Here is a 22,163-nt window from a genome sequence, read left to right as displayed (position 1 = left end):
GGCCTTTGTGCGGTGCTAGGCCACCGTTGGTGCCAGAGGCGCGCCAGCCTAGGTACCTCAGCCGGGGCTGCCTGGGGTCCCCCGAGCTCCCGCCCACGAGGAGACTTTCCGGGATCTGCCTCAAGCCCCGAGGCCTCCGCGCAACTCGCTTCGTTTCGTCGACCAAGATGGCGAACGGGCGCGTCAGTTCACGGCTGCCTCTACTAATATGGCGGCCGGGCGCGCCTTTGCCGCTCCCGGCAGGAGTTGCGCATCGGCCCCGCGCACCTTCCCAAGATGGCGGCCGGGACAGCAGAGACAACACCGCGTCTCCCCGAACTGCTGGAATCGGGCTGGCGGCTCCTGGAGGAGGTGGAAGCCAGTACCGAGCCCTCCTCTGGGGCTCCGGCGCTCCAGGACAAGGTCCGGCGGGGGCTCGACCTCCTGCAGCAGGCAGCCCGCGGCGTAGCGCAGCTCGACCTCTTCAGGTGCGCGGCCGAGCTGCCCCTTCGGGGGTGGAGGCTTTAGGCCGCGCCCCCCTTTTCCCGGGCTCGGCGCCCCTTCCCCGGCAACCGGCCCCGCGGCCCCTTCCCCCAGGCAGCCGGTCCGGCCCTGCCCCCCTTTCCCCGGGCTCCGCGGCCCCTTCCCCTAGGTAGCCGGCCTGGCCCCGGGCTCTGCGGACCCGACCAACCAGTCAGGCTACCTCGGTCCGCGCACTCGGTGGACGAGCCTGCTGCATGTCGCTTGGGTGGCCCGGGCGGTCAGTCTCGGAGCCTGCTGTCGGTGCTGGGAGCGCAGGTTTAGACAGGCCGTGGGTGTTTGAAGCCCCACATCACTGAACCCTTCCCAGATCTTAAAATGTCCCCGATAGGAAGCAGCTCCCTTACACCGGGACTCTGGCTGGGGTAGGAACCTGAACTGGTGCCACTAGCAGTGAAAAGGGTTTGCAAAATATCCTTAATAGAGGCAAGATTATGGAGAGTTAGCTGCAGAGCTTTGGTTAGGATTTGGGACTCCCAATGTCCGGATCACTGAATCCTGCTTCTCCGGTAAATATAGTTTCCAAGCAGAGAGTATGAATGAAAATCCCAGATATACTGTTTGTGGTAGATGAGAGAGAACTCCTCTGTGGCAGTTTAGTGGTTAAGTTTTACAGAAGATACCGAAGCATTTCAAAGCATGTCAGAACAGATTTGACTTTATGCAAAATGATAAGATGTGTATATTTGCTCAACTTCATAAAGTGCAATATTTAAAAAAACCATGGACAACATTCTTGATAGAGAAGCAAAAAGCTACATACTAGTTTTATACTACTTTATTTTTCGGAGCCTGACCCCCCTCCTACCCCCCCCCAAGGAGAAACTACCCTGGAATGTCGCCACCACATTGCAGATGAGGGGCATTGGCTTTCATAGCCCATCAGTTCTGCAGCTTGGTCTATCAGAGGAATTGCTTCATAGTGACATGAAGTGCTCCATCACCTAAGTGCTAAGCATCCTGCATCTATTTTCTTGCTGGTCCTGTTAGCAAGAGATCAAATTAGAGAATTAAAACTGGCCCCCATTAATCAATGGGCTGGTCTACAACTATTTTAGAAGCGCATAACAATCCATAGAATAGGTGATGCAGAAAGACCTAAACCAATTGCTAAAGAGCATTGTAAGTTGTGAGTATTACTGCTCTATCTGGGGCCTTGTCTAGGCTAAGATAAAAGCTATGGTGATATAAAATATTAGCTAACACATTTTAAAAACCCGTCTTTTATCCTAGTTTAGACAAGACTTCAGAGCTCGCACTCCAGGAGCTGTCTTCAGCTGAGGAAATGTGTTCCATCCATCCCTTCCTTTTGGTCCTCTTCCCATGGCAGAGATGTGGAGATTACAGCTCTTCCTATACATGCCATAGGTGTGAACCCAATAGGGCAGAGGTACAAGAAGATCTTATTTCTCTTTCAGCCAAAATGAAGACTTGGAGGAGATTGCATCTGCTGACCTGAAGTATCTGCTGTTACCTGCTTTGTTGGGAGCCCTCACCATGAAACAGGTCAATCTCAGCAAGCGTCTGGAGCACTTGCAGAGTGCTCGTGCCCACTTCCTGGACTTCCTGAAGCTCTGTAAGAACTACCAGATTGGCAAGTTCCACCTTCCACCAACGCCAGAGAGTCCTAATGAAAATGAGCCTACAGAGAGTACTTCCGGGGCTGGCCCAGCTGGCAGACAGTCCAGTCTGGTGGCCATGGCATCTAGTAGACAAGCAAAAATTGAAAGGTAGGTCTTCCTCCCGCCCCCCCCCCACCTTAAAGCAGTTGCAGATACAAAATTAGGGGTGGAAAAGTAGAATATTTCATAGTACAAAATGTGCAGTAGATGATATAGAAATGAAGAATATAAAATGGTAAAGAGAATAGCTTGAATTGTAGTTAAAGTGAAAAAACAGTTTATCATCCATTTATTAAATAATATGCATTCTAGTTTTCAAGATATTCACTATAGGTATCATTTAATGCTATAAAGTTCTCCTTGGGCAGGAGAGCCCTTGATTTACTATAGCATTCATTAATAGGCGTGTTGATTACAACTTCTGTTCAGTAGTTGTAATCACTCAGGTAACTAAGACCCCATCTTGCACAGAGAGGAACCATTTGTGCAGGATTTACCAGATTGGAGCCTGAAGTTGTAAATGAGAGGAAAAGAAATATTACCAGAGCCTCTATTTCAGGCGTGGCCAAACTTACTGACCCACCGAGCTGCATACCAACACATGGTCCCAGCCCCAAAGAGTTCATATTCTAAGATAAATGGATTTGGGGTGGTAAAATAGTATCATTTCACTGATCCAGTTGTCTCCAAAGCCTTTTTAATGTGAGAGGAAAAACACCATACACTTATCAAAGTCCTCAGTACTGCTACCTCTTCTTCAGCATAAGCTTTAGTGCAACAATTTAAACAATACCTATTTTTCAAATTATATAATAAGATATAATGTACATATAAGGTCTCTTCTTGCTATGAGACCAAGGTTGTTGGCAGCAATATGTATATGGGGGGGTGGGGGGAGGCAGCATCTTCTCTAGATTCTGTTCAAGGGCAAGCTGCAGTCTAATCTGGGAAGTTGCCTTGATGTCAGGAGTGAGGAATCATGTTGACTTCGATAAAGACAAGCATAGTTCACACAGGCTGGGCAAGATTTTCTTATGTGGATTCACCAGTACACCTCCATTCAGGTGAATGGCACTCTTCTTTATATTCCAGACCTGCATGTTCTTGCCTCCTCCTTCCCCCTCACCCTCCATCACCCCAAGTGCATGGAGGCCCTCAACTGTAACTGGAAGGAATGTGGTAGAATTCTAGAGTCTGGGGAATAGTAATAAAACATGTGGTGTCCTTGGAGTAACTTATTTGAAGAGGATTGTCCTACTTCAAAGTATAAAGGTCGCTTGGATGGGATCACTTCCCTTATACTGCTCCAGGAGGGAAGTTGAAGGTCTGGTCCTTCTGTTGCTTAACTTGATGCTTCTCCAGCCGCTCAGTATTGAATTTAGTAAGAGATTCTCCTGAATGATCTACCCTTCCAACCCCCTTAGTTACTCTCTCCTTGGTTCTTAATGTTTTATTCTGGGGACCCCAGAAAGATTCCCTAGTTGAGTTTGTTAATCACTGAAACTGGACATAAGGGGCTAGCCGTAGAAGCATATTTGATTTAAATAATAATCCCATAAAGTAATAAAACAGCTCCCCTGTTTTCTAGTTCAGATATCCTTTTGCACTTTGAACTCAAGGATTCAGACTTTGAAGCCCAGATCTCTGTCTAGCCAGGAATTACTGCATCCTATAGGATCTTCTCTGATATCTTTATTTCCTGAGACGGGTTTAATTAGCTCTCATGTTGGTGGTCTCTCAGCAGGGGCACTAAAGATTTTAGGCCATGAAGTTTGAGTGCCCCTTTCCTTCAGGTAATCCCTCCATTAGGAGTATTGGTTGTATTGTGTGTGGGAATTTCATTACCTGTGCCCATGCACTATCTATTCTATGCATAGGTGGCTTTAGCACAGCTTCTACCGTAAATAAAATTTACTTGAGAAAAAGCAAATGATCTTTGCTGGAATATTTTATGCACCATGGGTGGTTTTTTCTGTCTGGTTTTTCCACCAGGTACCCATTGTGGCTATTGTTGGAGAAGCTCCTGGGTGTTAAGTACTCCCTTATTTGCAGTTATTCACACACCCTGTCAGCATGACTTTTCTCTTTAAAGAGCTAGTTTCCTTAAGATGGCACTATACCCACTTTAAAATTGTACCTCTGGTTTTCGTTAATGGTCAGCAAGCTCTTTGGCATCTCGGCCAGCCTCTTGTTTGAAATATCTCCGCTTTGCTGTTAAATAAGGTATACCTGCTGCTAAGGTCTGTTCTTACCCACACTGCAGCAATGAGCCATCAAAACTGCCCTTTTGTATTTTTTTTTTTTTGAGTTCCAAAAATTGTATTAGGCACCTCACAAAAACAGGTGAAGATCCCATGCTTGCTCCAAAGACCATATAATCTAAACTTGATCTGACACGTGAAAGAAGGATCATAATCAGACAAAGTGAAGGGGAGAGGAAAGGGAGACTGTAGCAGATTTCCCTCTTGTATTGTGCTATATGCATGTGACTGTTTATATATTCTCAGTAGCCTTACAGGGGAAAGGGAAGGCCTTTAGTCAAGAAGATAAAGCCACTTGCTGGATGCTGATTAGTAGTGATTAGTATGGGAAGAGTGTCCTTGTACTCCATGTTAGGGTTCTCAAACTATAGTTTGTGGGGCACTTTGCTGATGGTCTCCAGAGAGTGGGCTGGCCATAAGGTGTTGATTTGTATTGAAATATATTGCTTGACTTTTCCCTGTAAGCCACTGCTGTAGTTCTGTTGGGATGTGTTCTAATTCTGAACTTCAGAGCTACTTGTTCCAAAAGGTAATTTCTCTAACACAGTGTGATCCACCCTGTGACAACATCCTGAACTCTTTGCTGTACTGTCAGCTGTGTCAGAATACTATCTGTTAAAGTTGTTTGAAAGACACTCCTTAAATGGTCCTGTCTCTCCCTCCCTGAGGCAGATACAAGCAGAAGAAGGAGGTGGAGAATAGATTGGCCTCTGTGAAATCTTATTTGGAGAGTGGCCAGGCAGAGGAGGAACAGATACGGGAATTCTACATGCTGCAAATCCAGAGGTGGATCACAACAAGCCTGGAGGAAATAGAGAGCATTGACCAGGAAATGGTGATTTTGAGAGGAAGGAATGCACTAAAACAGGTATGAGATTTGGGATATGTCATGGGGTGTGGGTCGTTTAGGTTGATGACTGACATTGGTGAGCCTGAAACAAAATGAAAGATTATCAGATGGTTTCAATGGCAGAGCTTCATATGTGAAGTCATGGGTTAAAATTCTACATAGATCACAAGTGAAATGAATGGAGGGGTCTCCGTTTAATGCCTAATAGATATTTGTCTGTATTAACAAACCAGGACCAAATCTGGCATGACCTTTTCTAGTTGTGGGCAGTCAAGGCATGAAACAGCAAAGTGTTGCACATCAGATTAGAAGTACAGTAAAGATTGCTGGAGCAGGTTTGCCCTGTTTCTCTACACTGTGCCAGATTGTCAGTCCCTCGCTCTTAAAATAATAAATCTCCCACAGTTAAAATAATAATCCAGTGATCTTTTAAGCATGCAGTCTTGGCTTTCAGAATGTCCAGGTATCATCTGAAAGGAGTGACCCTGTTAAACAGTAAAAGCCCCGTCAGCAAATGCAACATCTGTATCACACAGAATGATGCTGTTTTCAAGAGTTCAAGCTTAGACTCATAGGTGAGAAGGGACCAATATGATCATCTAGTCTGACCTCCTGCACAAAGCAGGCCACAGAACCCTACCCATCCACTTCTATAACAACCCCTAACCTATGTCCAAGTTATTGAAGTCTTCAAATTCTGATTTGAAGACCTCAAGCTGCAGAGGGTCACCAGCAAGTGACCTATGGCCCCATGCCTGCAGAGGAAGGCGAAAAACCTCCCGGCCTCTGCCAATCTGCCCTAGAGGAAAATGTCCTTCGCCGACCCAAAATATAGTGATCATTAAACCCTGAGCATGTGGGCAAGACTCACCAGCCAGCAAACTCAGGAAAGACATTCTCTGCATAACTCAGATCCCATCCCATCCCATCCCATCCAACATCCCATCACAGCCATCTGAGCAGACCTTATCTCCTGATAATCCAGATCAATTGCCAAAATTAAACTATCCTATCATTACCATCCCTTCCATAAAACTTGATCAAGCTTAGTCTTAAAGCCAGATATGTCCTTTTTGCCCACTACTCCCCTCGGAAGGCCTGTTCGAGGAACTTCATCCCTCTAATGGTTAAAACTTTCGTTCTAATTTCAGTCAAACTTCCTATATCCGAGTTTGTACCCATTTGTTCCTTGTGTTTCTACATTAGTACTAAGCTTATAATTTAATTCCTCTCCCTCCCTAATGTTAATCCCCCTGAATATTTATATAGAGCAAGCATATCCCCTTGCCAGCCTTCTTTTGGCCTAGGCTAACAACAAGCCAAGTCTTGAGTCTTCCTTTTATAAGGCAGGTTTTCCATCCCTCAGATCATCCTAGTAGCCCGTCTTCTGACACTGGTTCCCCAGTTTGAATTCATCCTTCTTAAACATTGGAGACCCAGACACTGCACCAGTATTCCAGGTGAGGTCTCACCAGTACCTTATACAATGCGTAAATAACACCACCTTATCTTTGCTGGAAATACCTCGCCTGATGCACCCTAAAACCCCATTGCTTTTTTAACGGCCTATCGCATGGTGGCTCATGAGTCATCCTGCCGATTAACCATATCTCCAAGGTCCTTCTCCTCCTCTGTTGTTTCCAACTGATGTGTCCCATGTATATCTAAAATTCTTATTATTAATCCCTAAGTGCATGACCTTGCACTTTTCACTATTAAATTTCATCCTATTACTATTACTCCAGTTTACAAGGTCATCCAGATCTTCGTGTATTGTATCCCGGTCCTTCTCTGTGTTAGCAGTGCTGTTCACTTAAAATGTCTAGTACTAGAAACACATTAAATGGATATTGCATAAAATATTCCAGCTTTATTTGGGACATAAGCTTGTTTTGTGCATTTCAGTGACCTGTCTCTGTAGCACTGTCAGCTGGGGTGACAGCGCTCTGCTCATCTGCAGTGCTTTGAGGTGGTAGAATTACTGTTCGTGATAGGATTAGCTGAGTGGCAGATGTGCCGTGTTTGGTCTCTGGGAGAAATAACTGTTCTTGTTTTTTTCCTCCATGTTAGTCTAGCTCAACTGCAGCTGCCTCATGTTTTATCAGCTGCTTGCTTTCACCCAGGACAGGAGTGCCTGAGGCACGGGGAAGTAACGTCACATGCTGAAGCTCACCTAGGAAGTTTATGACGTAGCATGGGTTAAGGCCGGAACTTGTCAGACTCATGGTATGTCTACGTTGCAGCTGGCGCGTGATTCCCATCACCAGTAGATAAGTGCACTTGGGTCTGCTCGAGTAAGTATGCTAAAAACAGCAGTGTGGTCATTGTGGGACAGATGGTGGCTCAGGCTAGCCATCTGTACTTCAACACAGGGAATCAGGTGGTCTTAGACTCAGGCAGGAAGCCTGAGCCACTGCCTGTGCCACAACATCCATCCTGCTGTTTTTAGCACACTATCTCAAACAGAGCTAGCACAAGTCTCTCTCCTCACTGGGAATCACACCTCCCAGCTGCAGTGTAGACGTACCCTCAGTATGTTTCTCTGACTGCAGAGGTGGCGCTCTTCTCATGCTCTGCACTTGAGGACATGGAGGGGGATGCACGGGAGGTTATTCTGAAGGTAAATCTTCTCTTTGCTTTTTGTTTCCTATCTCAAGGCTTTAGCACCTCCTCAGACTTCTCAACGTCCCAGGACTGCAATGAAACCTTTCATTCTCACCCGAGACGCTATGCAGGCTAAGTATGTTGAACCATAATAATGTTAAATGCAATCTGTCATATGGCACTTGTGTTTACAAAAGGCTAAGCTGGGCTCAGAGAATTCTTCCATGTCCAAAGAAAATATTTCTTCAATACCTGCACCACATCAGGATGGCTTTTATCGTATGTGGTGGGGTGGGAACCTGTAAGATACCTCTTCCCACTTTTCCTTTCCTTTTATTTCCCCTCTACCATCATGCTCCAATATGCTGTCCTAGCATCTCTCTGTGGAGTGCACTGATCCAAGAGTACCACCATATCTATGGTTTGTTTTCTTTATATTTGGTTAACTGGGGAGAGTTCCCAGCTGGCAAGGCTTCTTTTGCCCCTCTCTGAGCCCTCAATGTGTCATAGCAGCATCATGGTTGTTAATCAAGCAGAGAGTCTCTTAGCACTTCCTTTATCAATCTAGAGCTTGAAACAGAGCCAAAAAAGGAAAGGTTGGTGGCTAATAGGCAGTCTGACTTGGCCCACTAAGCTGCTCTTTTCTCCACCTTTGTTACATTCCCTTTTCGTCCTATGTTTAAAGGAAATTTTACTCCTGCAAAGCTTGAGATTTTGGATCTATCCATATGAGTGAGGTGCATGTTTGTGCTCAAAGGATCTGGGTAACTCTGTTGTAGTTTGTCAATGCCAGTCTCTAATGTGACATGTCAGTGTGTTAGAGCCAATGAAAGCTGTGACTTCAGAAGCAGTCTGTCCATCAGTCTAATGGCAAACTCAGGAGAAGACTGTCATATAGCCAAAATAAATAACCTTGATAGGGAAGCAAGATGTTATCTACTAGAGAGGTCTGCTGTGTTTCTTGAGAAACACACACAACTCCTTAATTCCAGCTGTTAATAGGAAGTGTACTGAATGGATTCAGGATTTTGTATTTGTATACCTACCAGATAATTGTATCGGAAAGAGTATAGTTGCCAGGTCTTTTGTCACCATCCTGTGCCTAAGCTTTTTGCCATGTTCACAGTATGGCCTTTGTTGGGATCTTAAAATGTGTTTGTTTAGCTAAGTAAAGGACTGGATTCTGAGCTTGGTTCCTAGTTGCTAGGTGGACTACAGCAAGCATGTATCTAGACGTGTCGTCCATCCTTATCCTTTGGGGTGAATGGGTGCTGCTTCAAGGGTCCTAAGAGCTGAGCAGGTCTCTGCCTTTTAGACTTCTGGGATGGTCTCTGTGGATGTAAGGTTATTGGAGAGCAAATTACTGTAGGCTTGAACTCTATGTAAATACACTAGTTCCAGCACAAACCATGTTTATGTCCCTGTTGCGAGGCAGTGGGATACCCCACAGCCCTGCTGAGGAACGAACCTACCCTACCACCACCGTGGGCGGAGCCGCTGGGTCCTGCGCCCGCCTCTCAGACATCACGGCGCAGACCCAGAAGTATAAAAACTCGCCTGCAGAGCTCAGTCGAGGCCCAGCCATCGCAGGGGCCAGACGTCTGCGGCCGCTGCCAGCCAGAGCTCACACCCAGCCAGCTGAGCCTGCCCCGCGCTTGCTACCCCGAGGAGGACTGGCCGGGACTGCCCCATGCCCGCTACCCCGAGGAAGAGCCGAGCCTGCTTCTTGCCAGCTACCCCGAGAAGCCGCTGAGGCTACCATCGGCTACTTACCCAGAGGAACCGATGATGTTTGAGCCTGCCGGTGACGCTACGACGACTCAGGGACCCTACGAGGGGGAGTGTGGAAGTAGCCCGGGGGAAGCCGACCCCAGTCTGGCTGCAACACTGCCAAAGCCAATGTCAGTGTGTTGTGGTCAGGATCCCCGCTGACAGCAGCGAGTCTTGGCCGCTGCTAGGGCCCCGGGCTGGGACGCAGTGGAGTGGGAGGGCCTGCGTCCCCCCTGCCACCCCACTCCGGGGTGGCAGACTCCCCCTTCCCCTGGCCTGAGGAGGCCGAAGCCTAGGAGTACTGCTCAGGGTCTGAGCATTCTGACTCAGCGTTTGTTGCCCCGCCCTGACCTAGGGCCTGGGCTGGTTTCGGACTATTGATTCAGCCCTGCCCCGGGGTCTGAACCTCCCTAACCGAGTGTGCGTTATTCCCCATGACAGCAGAGTCAGCGGCCGGCGAACTAGAGCGAGGCGGTGGGATACCCCACAGCCCTGCTGAGGGACACACCGCAGCCGAGCGGCACTACAGTCCTGCATAGCATTACGGGATAAATGTAAGGTATCCCAAAATAGGTATACGTATCGTAACACATATTAGACATTCCTAGCCATTAGTGACTTGAACTGCAACTGCTGAGCCCCAAATCCTCAGAGATGATGTTGATTACAACTGTTTTGTGCAGAATAACAGCATGTATCCAGAGTTCACGGCGGGGCAGGGGGTGTGGATTAAGCCCATAGTGGCAAACTCCAGAATAGAAGTAGCCCTCTCCCAGAAGATGGCAAAGTGCAGTATGCAACCAGTTTGCTGTTTCTCTATCCTTTTTGATAACCCCATGTCATAGCTTCCTACTCAGATTTGAACCTTAGCGTTCATAACCTGAGAAGCTAGCATGAACCCTCTAAGCTTAATTACCAGCTTAGATCTGATATCGCTGCCACCAGCCAATTTCCAGTGTTTGGCTCACTCTCGGTACCCCCAAAACTTTCCCTGGGGAACGCCCCCAAGACTCAGATGCACAGGAGTCTACAACAAAGGGCAATAAACCATTCCCCCACCTCTCTCCCACCCGAATTTTCCTCTCTGGGCTAACCTGAGAGTTACTGATGCAACCTCTTTACATCACAATACCAAGAAGCATGTCTTCCTCTCTTCCACAAAGAGACAAACCCAAAGACAAGGAAACAGAAAAGATTCTATCTCTCTTCCCCGTAGCTTCTCCCGCCCTGGGACCAGCTAGAGAGTTAACACGAGAGCAGTCTTTCCCCTTCCCCCGTCTTCTTTCTCCCCACCAATTTCTGGTGGGTCAACAGAAAAAAAAAAGATCAACAGCGTCTTAAAAAGCAAAACTTTTAATAAGAAAAAAGAAAAAAGATAGCTAGCATAACAGTCTCTGTAATCTAGATGGTAAGATACAGGGTTTTCAACTTATAGAAAATGAATAAACAATAGAAAAGGGATAAACAGCCTTATCCAAAACAATCAATTTAAAGTACACTTATTAGCCAAATACCCATAAAGACCTTCACCAGCCAGATACACAGATTCAAATACGCAAAACCATTTAAAAGACTCATACTTTTGCTCCTTTGCTACCCTTTGTACTTAACTGGGAAAAACAGGAGATTAGAAGGACTGAATAGATTCCTCTCATAGCTGAGAGAGCACAGAACAGACCAAAGACCCGAAGACCAAGAAACAGCCCCCCAAATTCCCTCCCTTAAGCTTTGAAAAATCCGGTTTCCTGATTGGTCCTCTTGTCAGGTGTTTGGTTCCCTGTGTTAACCCTTTACAGGTAAAAGAAACATTAACCCTTAGCTATCTGTTTATGACACCCCACCAGGCCACATTACAGGCTTTGGGACAGAACAAGACAGGAAATGGAGGAAGAGACGTTTCTAACCTTATAGCAGTATTCCTGTAATGTCCAATTTGAGGGGGAAAATTAAAAAAAAATAAGTTTCCAGAGGTTGGTACTTGCCCCTCTGCTGTTCATAGTGAGCTTAAATTATCTTGATGAGGCAGTGACACAGTACAGCAGGCGTTGTAGGAGATGGAAGGTTATGTGTGTAAAGTTACTAAATGTGAAGACTGTAGGAAAGGGAAATCAATGAAAGCATCCAAATCTGTGTTCTTCATTGACTGATATAGTAAATAAAACGGATTGTTGCCAGATCTTCAGTATGGCCATTAGATGCAAAAATGAATAAGCCAAATAAACGGAACTGAGCTAAAAGCAGCAGGAGACTGCATCGTATACACCCTGACTTTGACCAATGAGCCTAATAATGAACAGAAGCAATGAGGATTCGGTAGTCCTGGGATATTGTCAGACCAAGAGCCTGAGGAAAACACATAACAAGCTGGAGAGGAACAAAGTATACATTGTAGAAAGAGAAACATCTTCAGTGGACTGGAGGCAAGTCTAAATTATTCTCTGGGGAGCAGTTTAAAGCAAAGCTGTGAGTTGTTACACCCTGAGAAGACAGTAGAGCAAGCAGCCATGGCCAGAAGCTGTGGAATCAAAAAGCTAAGTCAGAGTAATGCATTAGTGGAACAGACTCATTGAGAAGGTGGCTGAGGCACTATCCTTGCAGAATCAAGATCAGGGAAGATTAGATGCTGGTGGGAAGAATTCATCAAGTTCTGAGTGATGACCAAAGTGGCCTTGTCTGGCCCTTCTGTCTCTTTCTGTGGGACTCCAGAACATAGTTCCTTGCTGGGACTTCCTTTCGTTTACAAGAAAACTGAAAGAAGTTTGCTCTGAGGAGGGATAGAAGAATCTCTGATCATCTGGTGGTCAGGATGACCTCGTGGTTCACAAAGGATCCAGAAGAAAGACCCTGAATACAAAGATCAGACTATAAACTCTGGTTGTCAAGCCTGTGGAGAAATTGGAATGATTTGTGCTGCTTTAACTAGATGACAGCAGAGATCTTTGCAGGGATGGAATTCTAAGGCATTCTGTTCTAAAGTCCTTAACTATCTTCTGGCCCCAGAATGACATCCTCAGTCTTGTTAATTTGATATGTGACTGGATCTAAGCTCATCTTAATCATTTTTATAATTGTGTGTTTCAAGTGCTCCTCATGCAAATGCAACAGCTTTGCAAATGTATTAGCTATCACCACTGAAATGCAGTCACTTTATGGGAAGAACATCAGCCAGGCAGATGACTTTCTGTGCACTGCAGCATCATAAGGGAAGAGCTTTTTGGTCAATGATTCTAGGTCTAATCCTACCTTTACCAAATGGGCCAAAAGGAGGTTAATATCTGTATAGAACTTACAGGGTCATGCTTCCCTTTTTATTTTATTTCTTTCTCAACAGGAAAAGTAACATAGACGGTACAAATCACGAGGGTTCGTTTAAACAGACTAAAGATTCTCTTGAATGGGAGGTGAGAATATGCTTGATAAGCTGGGGTTGCCCTGGAAAGACTGTTGTCTTGGTGTGTTGTGGGTACCTGCAATATGAGGCCGCAACAGGAGGATTAACTTGACCATATGTTAACTATCTGTTTCTTCCTTCAGGGTGTTAGGAGCTGGCTATCCTAGCCTTGCAACGATGACAGTAAATGATTGGTACGAACAGCGCTGTAAACAGGGCATCATGCCCGACAAAGGCAAACCCCTGACAACAGCAGGTATGGAGCAGTAAGGAAAATGTAAATGGGGGTGCTAATGATCCTAGGAATCACAAACCAGTGTGCATTATTGCAGTGTCAGGAAAATTGGTTGAAACAATTATACACAATTGTAAAACAACCAGATAAACAAAATACGATGGAGACAGGCTGAAATATCATTTGTAAAGGAAAAATCTGACTTCTTAATTTACTAGTGTTCTGTGAGCTTGTTGACAAAATAGGAACAGGCATGCTTTTTGAAAATCCAGATACGCTGTAATCTGTTGTCCTTCAAAGTCTGTCACAAGAGTCTATTAAGAAAACTAAGTAGCAGTAGGGTGACAGGCAAAATATTGCCATGGCTCTGAAACTGCCTGAAACAGAAAACAAAAGGAAGGGGAAAAAAGTGAAGAATGCAAGGAACTTCAGAGGGACCCAACAAACCTAGCTGAATGAGCAACACGATGACAGATGAGTGTTGGGAAATGTAAGCTAGTGTCCCTCAGAAGGAATCATTTGAACTCATCATGCATAGAACTGGATTCTTAATTAACTGGAACCACTAAGGAAAGGTATTTGAGTGTCACTGCAGACATCTCAATGAAAACACCTGTTCAATATGCAGCAGCAGTTCAAAAAGCAAACAGTGTTAGGATGTATAAAGAGTTGGATGGAAAATAATACTGAAAACGTATTGCCATAATATAGATCAGGGCACACCTTCTCTTAGATCAGAACGGAACACACTTACTCTTATCTTTTTTGAGATGGGCTGACCAGAAATCAAAGGGTCTGTATATGGGCCACAAAAGTGATGAAAGGTTTTGGAGAGACTTCTCTAAACTGCACCATGTACCTCTTCTAATAGAAGAGAGAAATAAAAGGGGATATAATAGTTATTTAAAAACAAAACCCAAGATGCAAAGAGAGTAAAGGGTACACAAAGGGTAAATGGGAGGACCCATTCTCATAATACAAAAACAGGGAACGCTTAATGAAAATGAAAGGTAGTCCCAGCCTCAGAGAACATATCTGTAAGTTGTTGAAATGACTAGCACCATGGGGCCCCGGACTGTCAGCACTACTGCAAATAAATTATAAAGTAATGTACTAAACTGCTGAGGACTCTTTTCTCCCCCTCCCCCCCATTAACCACTGGAACTCTCTGCCACGTCATCTCTGAAGTAAGAGCCTAACAGGATTAAAAAAAGGATTAGACACTTATATGACTGAGTATATCCACAGTTATATTTGAGTAGAAGAACAGAAAGGATATAAGCCTTTGTGCTTCAGGGCATAAGTCAGCCGTTAACTGGGGGTGGTGGGGGGAGGGGGAAGAAAGACACTTTCCCTATGGGTGTGTTTCATAATTGGCCACGGTGGACTTTCTTGCACCTTCATTTGCAGCAGACAGGCTACCAATCTAGATGAACCATTAGGATGATCCCATATGGCAAGTCCTTTGTTCTTAAAAATCATATTCCAGGAGACATCACTACAGAGAACTTGACTGGTGATTCTCATTTGTTTCTGTTTCCCTGTGTGGTAGCTTACTCTCTTTCTCGACCATCAGCAGATCTTTCTGAAGAGGAGCTGCAGAAAGAGCAGCAGGAGAAGAAGGTGGAAGAGGATGATGAGGAAACTCTACAGAAAACTCGAGCCTGGGAAGACTGGAAAGACACACACCCAAAGGGATATGGGAACCGAAAGAACATGGGCTGACTGTTGAAGGGATAAGTAGGGCAGGAGAGTCTCAACTGAGTGCACTCCATGATATAGCGGGAGTATATAGCTGTACATATGCAGGGTGGTCCTTGGTTCTGCTGGGGGCTCACCTGTGGAAGGGGAGTGAACAGGACATTTTGTCTTGATTTACGTTAAATATCAGAGAGTGCACTTGTATAGAGTGATGATATGGCAAAGCTTCATCAAGTGGGAGGCCTTTACTTGAGGGTTGAGAGCAAAACTTCCCTGATCCTCCTAAAGTCCTATTCATTTGAAAGTGGCTCTTTGTATTGTTGATGGCTGTATTTATTTTTCTCTATTTTTAAAAGAATAAATTTTCTTGTGCTGCTTAATCCTCCAGGTAGTTTCTTGCTTCTGGCCTCATCCTCTGCCCATGTTTCTTTATCATGCTGGTGTACCCTTCTGGGGCCCTGGACAGTGGCGTACAGGTGGACAGTATGGGAAGTGAGTGTGTAGACAACAATTTGTAGGAGTAAGTTATCAGTTGAGGCTCTGAAGGGGGAGTTCATAAATATATGATTCATCTTTCGTGAAGGGCTGTAGTTACAAAGAGCCTCTTGTGCAACCAGCAAGTGATGACGCTGCTTCCAGTGTCAGACATCTTTATTCTTCCCCAGGTGGCTAACAGAAATGCTGTCTTTCCGTGTAAAACAGGCAAGATATCTTAAGGACACTGGCTTTAAATAATGGTAAAAGACCCAATACAGCTGCGACAGTAGGGATGTCAGTCTCCAGCACTGCTGCAGTCTCCCTTTAAATTCGAAATGGAGACTTTGTGGCTATAACACTTCTCTAGAGAATACAAAAGAGCTGCCTGTGTCTTGAGACCCACTTCTGACCAATAATTGAAATAAAGGTAAATATCAAGGGGAGACCAGAACTACTTACGGGGCTGCCAGGGGCTAGAATTAAGAAATAAGGTGATATTAAATGGAAATTTCAGGCTGTTCATTGAGACAAGCTGTGTGGTGGAGGCTCCTTGTTTGGATTGTTTAAGCTAGTTTAGATAGAAGACTTAATGTAAAAAAGAAAAGAAAATGCTGCAGGGAAGAATAATCCTGTACTGGCTGAGAAGGGATAAAAAGAGAACTTGCTTACCAGCAGCTCTGCCCTATACTGCCTCCTCCCCTTGCATGTTTGTCAGGGATCAGTAATGGTTTCCGAACCCACTCTATAACTGTTCTGCTACTGAAAGCCTTGTTACAACTGTTTGACTTAACGCTGTTGGCTAAATTTCTTGGCTGCTAACATGGTCAGTCCTGGGTACAAGGCATGCCATTAGGTATTTGACACCTCTGATTTCCAAGGTTCATCTTGGAATTTCCAACCAGAGCCCAATTAATCTCCTGTCTCTGCTTACCTTTTTGGGACGAAGTCTGGTTTTTAAAAAGGCTTAGTGCTCATTCTTTATATCTAGTAATTGGTACCAAAAGTTGCCAGAGTTCTGGTCCTGCTTGGCAGAGGCCTTGGTGGAGAGAGGTCAGTACTGGGTACTGAAATTCACTCTCATTTACAAAAGCAATTTTTTTAGGAGGGAAGATTATGCATACCTGCAACTTCCTCCATGCTGCTGCTGTCAACATGGTCAGTGCTGCACCTGGACTTTCCTTATCTCTACACTCCATATAGGAGGCTCTGTATTGTTTTGGCTGACCTAAAAACTCAGAATGGGATCTTAAGAACTAGTTTTAATGAGAAAGTAACCCTGTGCACGGACAAACCCAGTTTGCCAGAGTTGAACATCTGTGTCTTGGAGTCTCTGCTGCTTCAAGCACGTGGCCCATGCACACAGTGAAATTCTTTGGTCACAGTGTGTGTTGGGGCTGTCTGCGCTCTAGGTGTCCTCCAGTACCAGGGTATAAAGGATGGAGGAAGCTCAATTGTTCCTTAATTCTTTCTTTCTGCAGCAGGGTGGAACCCTTGCAGTGTTTGCTTCTCTGTGACTCTTGTAGGTAGTTTAGTTGGGTTTAGAAAAACGGGGTTGTACCCATGTTATCAGTACTACTTAGGCCTTTGGTCAGCAGTTGAGACTTTGAAACTATCTACTTCCCCTACCCTAGGCAGAAGGGATGCATGAGTGCCCTAGCACACCAGAAGGAGTAGCCTCATTATCTTCTCCATCAGGACACAGTAGAGACTTATCTTCTGCTCATCCCCTCCATTGAGTCTTTCCCTTACTTCCCAGTGTGGAGCTGAGACTGCTCTTAAAACAGGAGATGGCATGTATCTCACAGGGAGCAAGTCCCTAGCATCCTCCTTTGTCTCCATCAGTCCAATATCCATATGGTTGAGTCATGGTCCTGAGGTAGGCAGCCACATACCTGCAAGCCAACATCCTTTCCCCCCTCTTTTAGGGTTAAATCCTCTTATCCTAAAAGGCAGTATAGATCTTCCCAGCCAGGTCAGTTGGTGCAACCATACCTCCTAGAGAGAGAGGTGAAACAATTGATCCTAGTGGCAATTTTGATGAAGTGGTCAATCCCTCTGTCAGTGGTTTTCAACCTTTTTTTCATTTCCGGACCCCTAAAAACTTCAAATGAAGGTGTGGACCCCTTTGGAAATCTTAGACATAGCCTATGAACCCCCAGGGGTCAATGGACCACTAGTTGAAAACCACTGCTCTGTGCCTTTTCCAAAAAATGACTTCAGCGCGTTCCAAGACCTAAAATGTATGGTCAAGACCCTTAATGTTCCACTGGAAGTATTGAAGAGAAGTCACACAAGTCACTAGATATTCTGCACCCTTCTATACCTAATAGATTCATCATGTCTATTAACAAGGGATTGTTAGAGCCTGTAAAGGACAAGAGTGGGGTCCATGTGGACAAATACTTGAAAAAGTAACTGTTCTCTCCCTTACAGCAATGGTGGTTCTTCAGCATGGGTTGTCCACATGGATTCCACAACCATTTTTGCTGCTGCTAAGGAGTGCTACACTTCTATTCTTATTGTCAAAGGAACTGAGGAGAGTTAGGCACACTTCACTCTTTATGCCCTCGGTGTGGGATAAGGGCATCTAAGGCCCAGGAATTGCCCCAGTGGCTGCTACTGGCCAAAAGAACCTGATCTTGCATGTATGGGGTGCATGTGCCTCAAGAGAAGGAGCCATATGGACAAAACCTCTTGAACCACAGTTACTGTAAGGTACGTAAGTGTTCTTTTTGACTGACTCTTTCAAAGTAGAACACAAAACTCTGTCCCAGTTGTTTAGGCTAGAGCAGCCTAGCATGTGCCATGGAAAAACAAGTTTAAATCTTCACAATGCATGGTGTTGACTTGGTAGAAGATGCTAATTTCTTAAATCTCATCTGTAATTACCAGGATTAGATGTAATTTTGCAAAGAGGATCAAAATGCAATACCTTTTCCCAACTTCTCGAGACCCCTTTAAGGAGCTAGTCTTAGCTGGAGGTTCATCTCTACGTACAACCTAGTCCAAGGGAAGCACTGGGCTGCAATAGCTGTGAGGCTAACACCTTGTATTTAGAGGTGGAGATCAGTCAGTCTGTAGTGAATATACACTAGTGACCTATAAAAATCTAGAAGTTTTACAGGCTCTCAAATCCAAACCAGTCTGCAGCAAATAGAGGGTAAAAAGTAACCTAGTGCTAGCTTTCTTCAGAACTATAGGTACAAATTCCAAGTAATCATTAGCAAATGTACAGCATGCATACTTTCTCCTTGGTTTGTCAAGTTTCTCTCAACTACCTATCTCACAACAGTCTAATATTCCTCCTCAGTGATGCTTTTTTTTTTTCTTCAGTCCTTTTAAAATCCAAATATAACCTCTGACACACATTGTGGTTTTGGTGCTGGAGCGGTCTCTTTTGGCGATAGATGTTCATGTGCAAAGGCTTGTATTTTTATCAGTGCTTGAGAATATGACACACACATTTTCTGTTTCTATTGGTGAATGTAGCTTTTGGCAGAAGTAATCGTTAAAATGGCATCCATTCTTCTGAAGTTAGAATTTGCCTGTTTACAAGATATTTTTGCCCTTTTTTTTTTTTTAACAGCAAACATGAAACTTCTCTTCTTCAGTACTGAAATTCACTCTAATTTACAAAAGCAGATTTTTTTAGGAGGAAGGATTCTGCATACCTGCCACTTCCTCCATGCTGCTGTTGTCAATGTGGTCAGTGCCACGTCTGTGAAAACTGCGGAAAAGTGTAAGGCAGAAGAGGGAAAAATAAGCGTCCAGCTAGGTACTCGATTGCCTAAACAACCAGCAACAGCTGAATACCTAGCAGAGCACAGCCGAGAGCGAGAACATCCAGTGGCAACCTCATGTAGTGCCTGACCCAGAACATCTTACCCCAACTCTGTAGCACTTAACATAGCATTGCCTGGATCCTCCTTCAATAACTATATACTATACCTAGGAGTCCACTCCAGCACCCAGAAGGCTGTAGAAAGATTCCTATTGATTTCAGTGTGAGTAGGATCAATCCTGGGATACCACAACCCAGAATTCTGATTCTGGCTTCAGACTGTCATCTTTCTGCTTCTGTGGTTCTGGTCTGATTTCCAGTAAGACTTGGAAGAGATGGGTGACAGGAAAAGCATTCAGAGTGTCAAGGATGCCTAGGACAAGGAATCAGATCTTCTACGTCAAGGTATAATCTCTGCTACAGTGAGCAGGAAGGACCCTTTCCCCTGTGAAGCCTTGACCAATTTGCCAGGTGCATCGTAGAAGGGAGTGAGGCAGTTGTGCGTTCTTGAATATATTGGCTATCGGCTACTGGATTTAACAGTCTAAGCCAGTGTGGCAAATGCTACTTTCCTCTAACAAATGATGATTTGAGTTTGACTTTCACGTTTTCAACTTGCCTTTAATTAGAATCCCACCACTAACACCTGGGCAGTAGTTTGTGATATGCCCAGGAAAGTACCATTCCATGCAGGGGGGAAGACAGACTCAGGCAAGAGTCTTCTGATGAAAATATCCAGCATTGTGTACATTTGTGTAAATGGGTGAAGGGTGCAGGATCCTTTATGGAAACAGCCACCTGGGACCTTCTGCTAACTCCTCCTTTTTAATACCACAGAGTTTTCTTCTTGCTTTTTCAAATGAAGGGCAGGGTTTGTCGTCCACCCCTCCAACGTGGGCAGTTTACCTTGGGCCAGACAGTGGCGCTTCAAAGCAGTTGGACACACATTCAGTTTCACAGGTTGAGATTTGCAAACCTGCTTTTTAACCTGCGGATCCAAAGTCTGGGAGAGAACTTGTCACCAACATGAAAACAATTATTGCAGCCTATTCCCAAAATCGTAGTGGTAAGAAAATTGCAAAGTGTATTTGAAGTTATTTATAATGCTCTAGACTTGCCAGTTTCTAGTCAATTGTTTAGTATTTGTTGTTATATATTTGTTTTAGGCTGTTTAATAAAAGGGAAAGGCTTTTTATAAATGTTATGTAGCAGCAGTAGGGCGCAAATCCCTCAAATTACTTTGCAGGAATGAATTATCTGAAATTGACATTGCAAAGGAGCATCAGGTAATTCACCAAAATAGGGGGCTGCAAAGGGTAGCAAATTCTTCCTGCTTGAGTGCTAATTCAGACATGCAGTCTAAATCAAAGGAAAGCATCTAGCAACTCAGGAAAGATTCCCGCTGATTTTAACAGGAGTGAGAGCTAAGTAAATCTGAGTAAAATGTACTGGATTTGGCCCTCGCTCAACTAAGGGCAGAACTGTGGGATATGAGATTTCTGGGATCTGATGTGATACATTCGGGAGTCTGTCTGGCGTGTATCAGGGATGAGTAATGGATTTGACAGAACTTGGTAAACTGCTCTGGGGAAGAAAACAAATGCATTCAAACCCAATGAGACCTCCCATATTCATTAATTTCCACTGCCCTGTCCATGATCTGGATTTGCCTCTGGAAGGGATGAACCTCCAAAGCTGGATGGGTCTGACACAAATCTGGATTTGGTGACTTTTCTGTGACCTCCTGTTCCTGGCTTTCCTCTGATCCAGCACAGCAATGTATGCTGGGGCCCTTCTGTTCTAGCTATGTAGATACATGTCTTGGGGGCTGTTAAAATTAGAACACCTGCCAAAGTTATTTTCCCAGCCATGGAAGGCCAGCTGTGGCTCTGTGCAACTCTGAGTGCCCTGTGAGCCAGTTGCCTTGTGGTCAGGCCTTGGTGGGACGGGCCATTTGGCACATGGAGGCTCTCACACCTTAGCTCAAATTCCTCACACAAACACTGAGCCCTTCCATGGCAAGGAGGGGATGGGTGTGCACATGGAATTTGGAATCTGACTCCAGTCCAGAGGGGAGGAGGGATCAAAAGCCCCTCAGTGTGTTTGCTGTGCCATCAGTGGGAGTTAATCGTTCACCAAGGTTAGCTGGGGGGAGGAGAAGTGAAGCAAGTTAGTGCTGTTGAACTCCTTCTTTCAGGAATCAAGGCCGGGGGCAGCGGCGAGGTCCCCTTATCAGTCATTGCAGGACAGGACCATAAGCGTTGCACATTAAGACTCGTTTGTCACTAGTTCAGAAGCTCCTGCCTGCTGGGACGCTTTAGCTGGGTGCCTACTTGCCCCCTGCTTCCCATGACTCCTAGCTCAGGCTTCCCCAGCACACATCTATAGGAAGAATGGCTGCTGCCTTGCATGCAGCAGAGTGACCCCAACCTTGTGCAGAATCTGGCCTCCTTGGGAGTCTGGCCAGCTTTGAAACTTGAATGTTTTGCCAAACTCCTTCCCTATGAGGCTGAACAAGCCCAGGGAGACTCCTCCCCAGACTCTGGAGGAGGCTCCATTCCCCTCAGGATCTTGGAATGGCCTTGGATGTGCTTCATTCACCTAGCAGCACACCCTTATCCCCATCCCAGCACAAGAGCCCCACTGGGCCTTGCCCTCTCTGCTCTGAGCTTCGTATTCATCTTCTGCACCTGTCGTCAGCCTGGGCTACTGGAGACAGCCACTGAGGAATCAGCCCTGTGTGTGTGTACGTGCTGCGGGCTCAGTGTATGTGCAAAGGAAGGAAGGAGAGGAGCAGAACGCAAACCCTGGATTTCAGAAAAGCGGATTTTAGCTCCCTTAGAGAAATGATGGGCAGGATTCCCTGGGAAGCTGAACTGAAGGGGATGGGTATCCAGGAGAGCTGGCAGTTTTTTAAAGAAACCATGCTAAGAGCACAGGAAAATACCATAC

The 22,163-nt window shown here is 45.3% G+C and overlaps 2 protein-coding genes across 5 annotated transcripts in view; both read left to right on the top strand.

Moving 5' to 3' along the window:
* Positions 1-238: 238 nt before the first annotated feature.
* On the top strand, positions 239-15,333 carry IGBP1 (immunoglobulin binding protein 1). 3 transcript variants are annotated; one of them, XM_032796980.2, is made up of 7 exons: positions 239-467; positions 1,938-2,249; positions 3,056-3,205; positions 5,075-5,270; positions 7,910-7,992; positions 13,161-13,273; positions 14,829-15,333. In XM_032796980.2, exons 1-7 carry the CDS (start codon positions 277-279, stop codon positions 14,975-14,977), a joined length of 1,194 nt encoding a protein of 397 aa, XP_032652871.1. In that variant the 5' UTR covers positions 239-276; the 3' UTR covers positions 14,978-15,333. The 3 variants fall into 3 exon arrangements, with proteins under 3 accessions (XP_032652871.1, XP_032652872.1, XP_032652873.1); XM_032796981.2 differs by lacking the exon at positions 3,056-3,205 and having other exon boundaries at positions 241-467; positions 14,805-15,333; XM_032796982.2 differs by lacking the exon at positions 3,056-3,205 and having other exon boundaries at positions 244-467.
* Positions 15,334-19,559: 4,226 nt separating this feature from the next.
* The window catches only part of LOC116834701 (diacylglycerol O-acyltransferase 2-like), an 18,723-nt gene continuing 16,119 nt past the window's right edge, over positions 19,560-22,163 (top strand). The window contains exons 1-2 of one of the 2 annotated variants that reach the window (XM_075068749.1): positions 19,560-19,616; positions 20,077-20,277. In XM_075068749.1, the coding sequence (XP_074924850.1) occupies positions 20,238-20,277 (40 nt within the window). In that variant the 5' untranslated portion in view covers positions 19,560-19,616; positions 20,077-20,237. Of the gene's footprint in view, positions 19,617-20,076; positions 20,278-21,104; positions 21,962-22,163 lie in introns of those variants that run through there. The other variant, XM_075068750.1, reaches the window with a different exon arrangement.

This window comes from Chelonoidis abingdonii, chromosome 8 (genome assembly GCF_003597395.2).
Source record: "Chelonoidis abingdonii isolate Lonesome George chromosome 8, CheloAbing_2.0, whole genome shotgun sequence".
NCBI classification, from domain to species: Eukaryota; Metazoa; Chordata; order Testudines; family Testudinidae; genus Chelonoidis; species Chelonoidis abingdonii.
The sequence above is the reverse complement of the archived record's forward strand: the minus strand, read 5'-3'. Positions and strand labels throughout refer to the sequence as shown.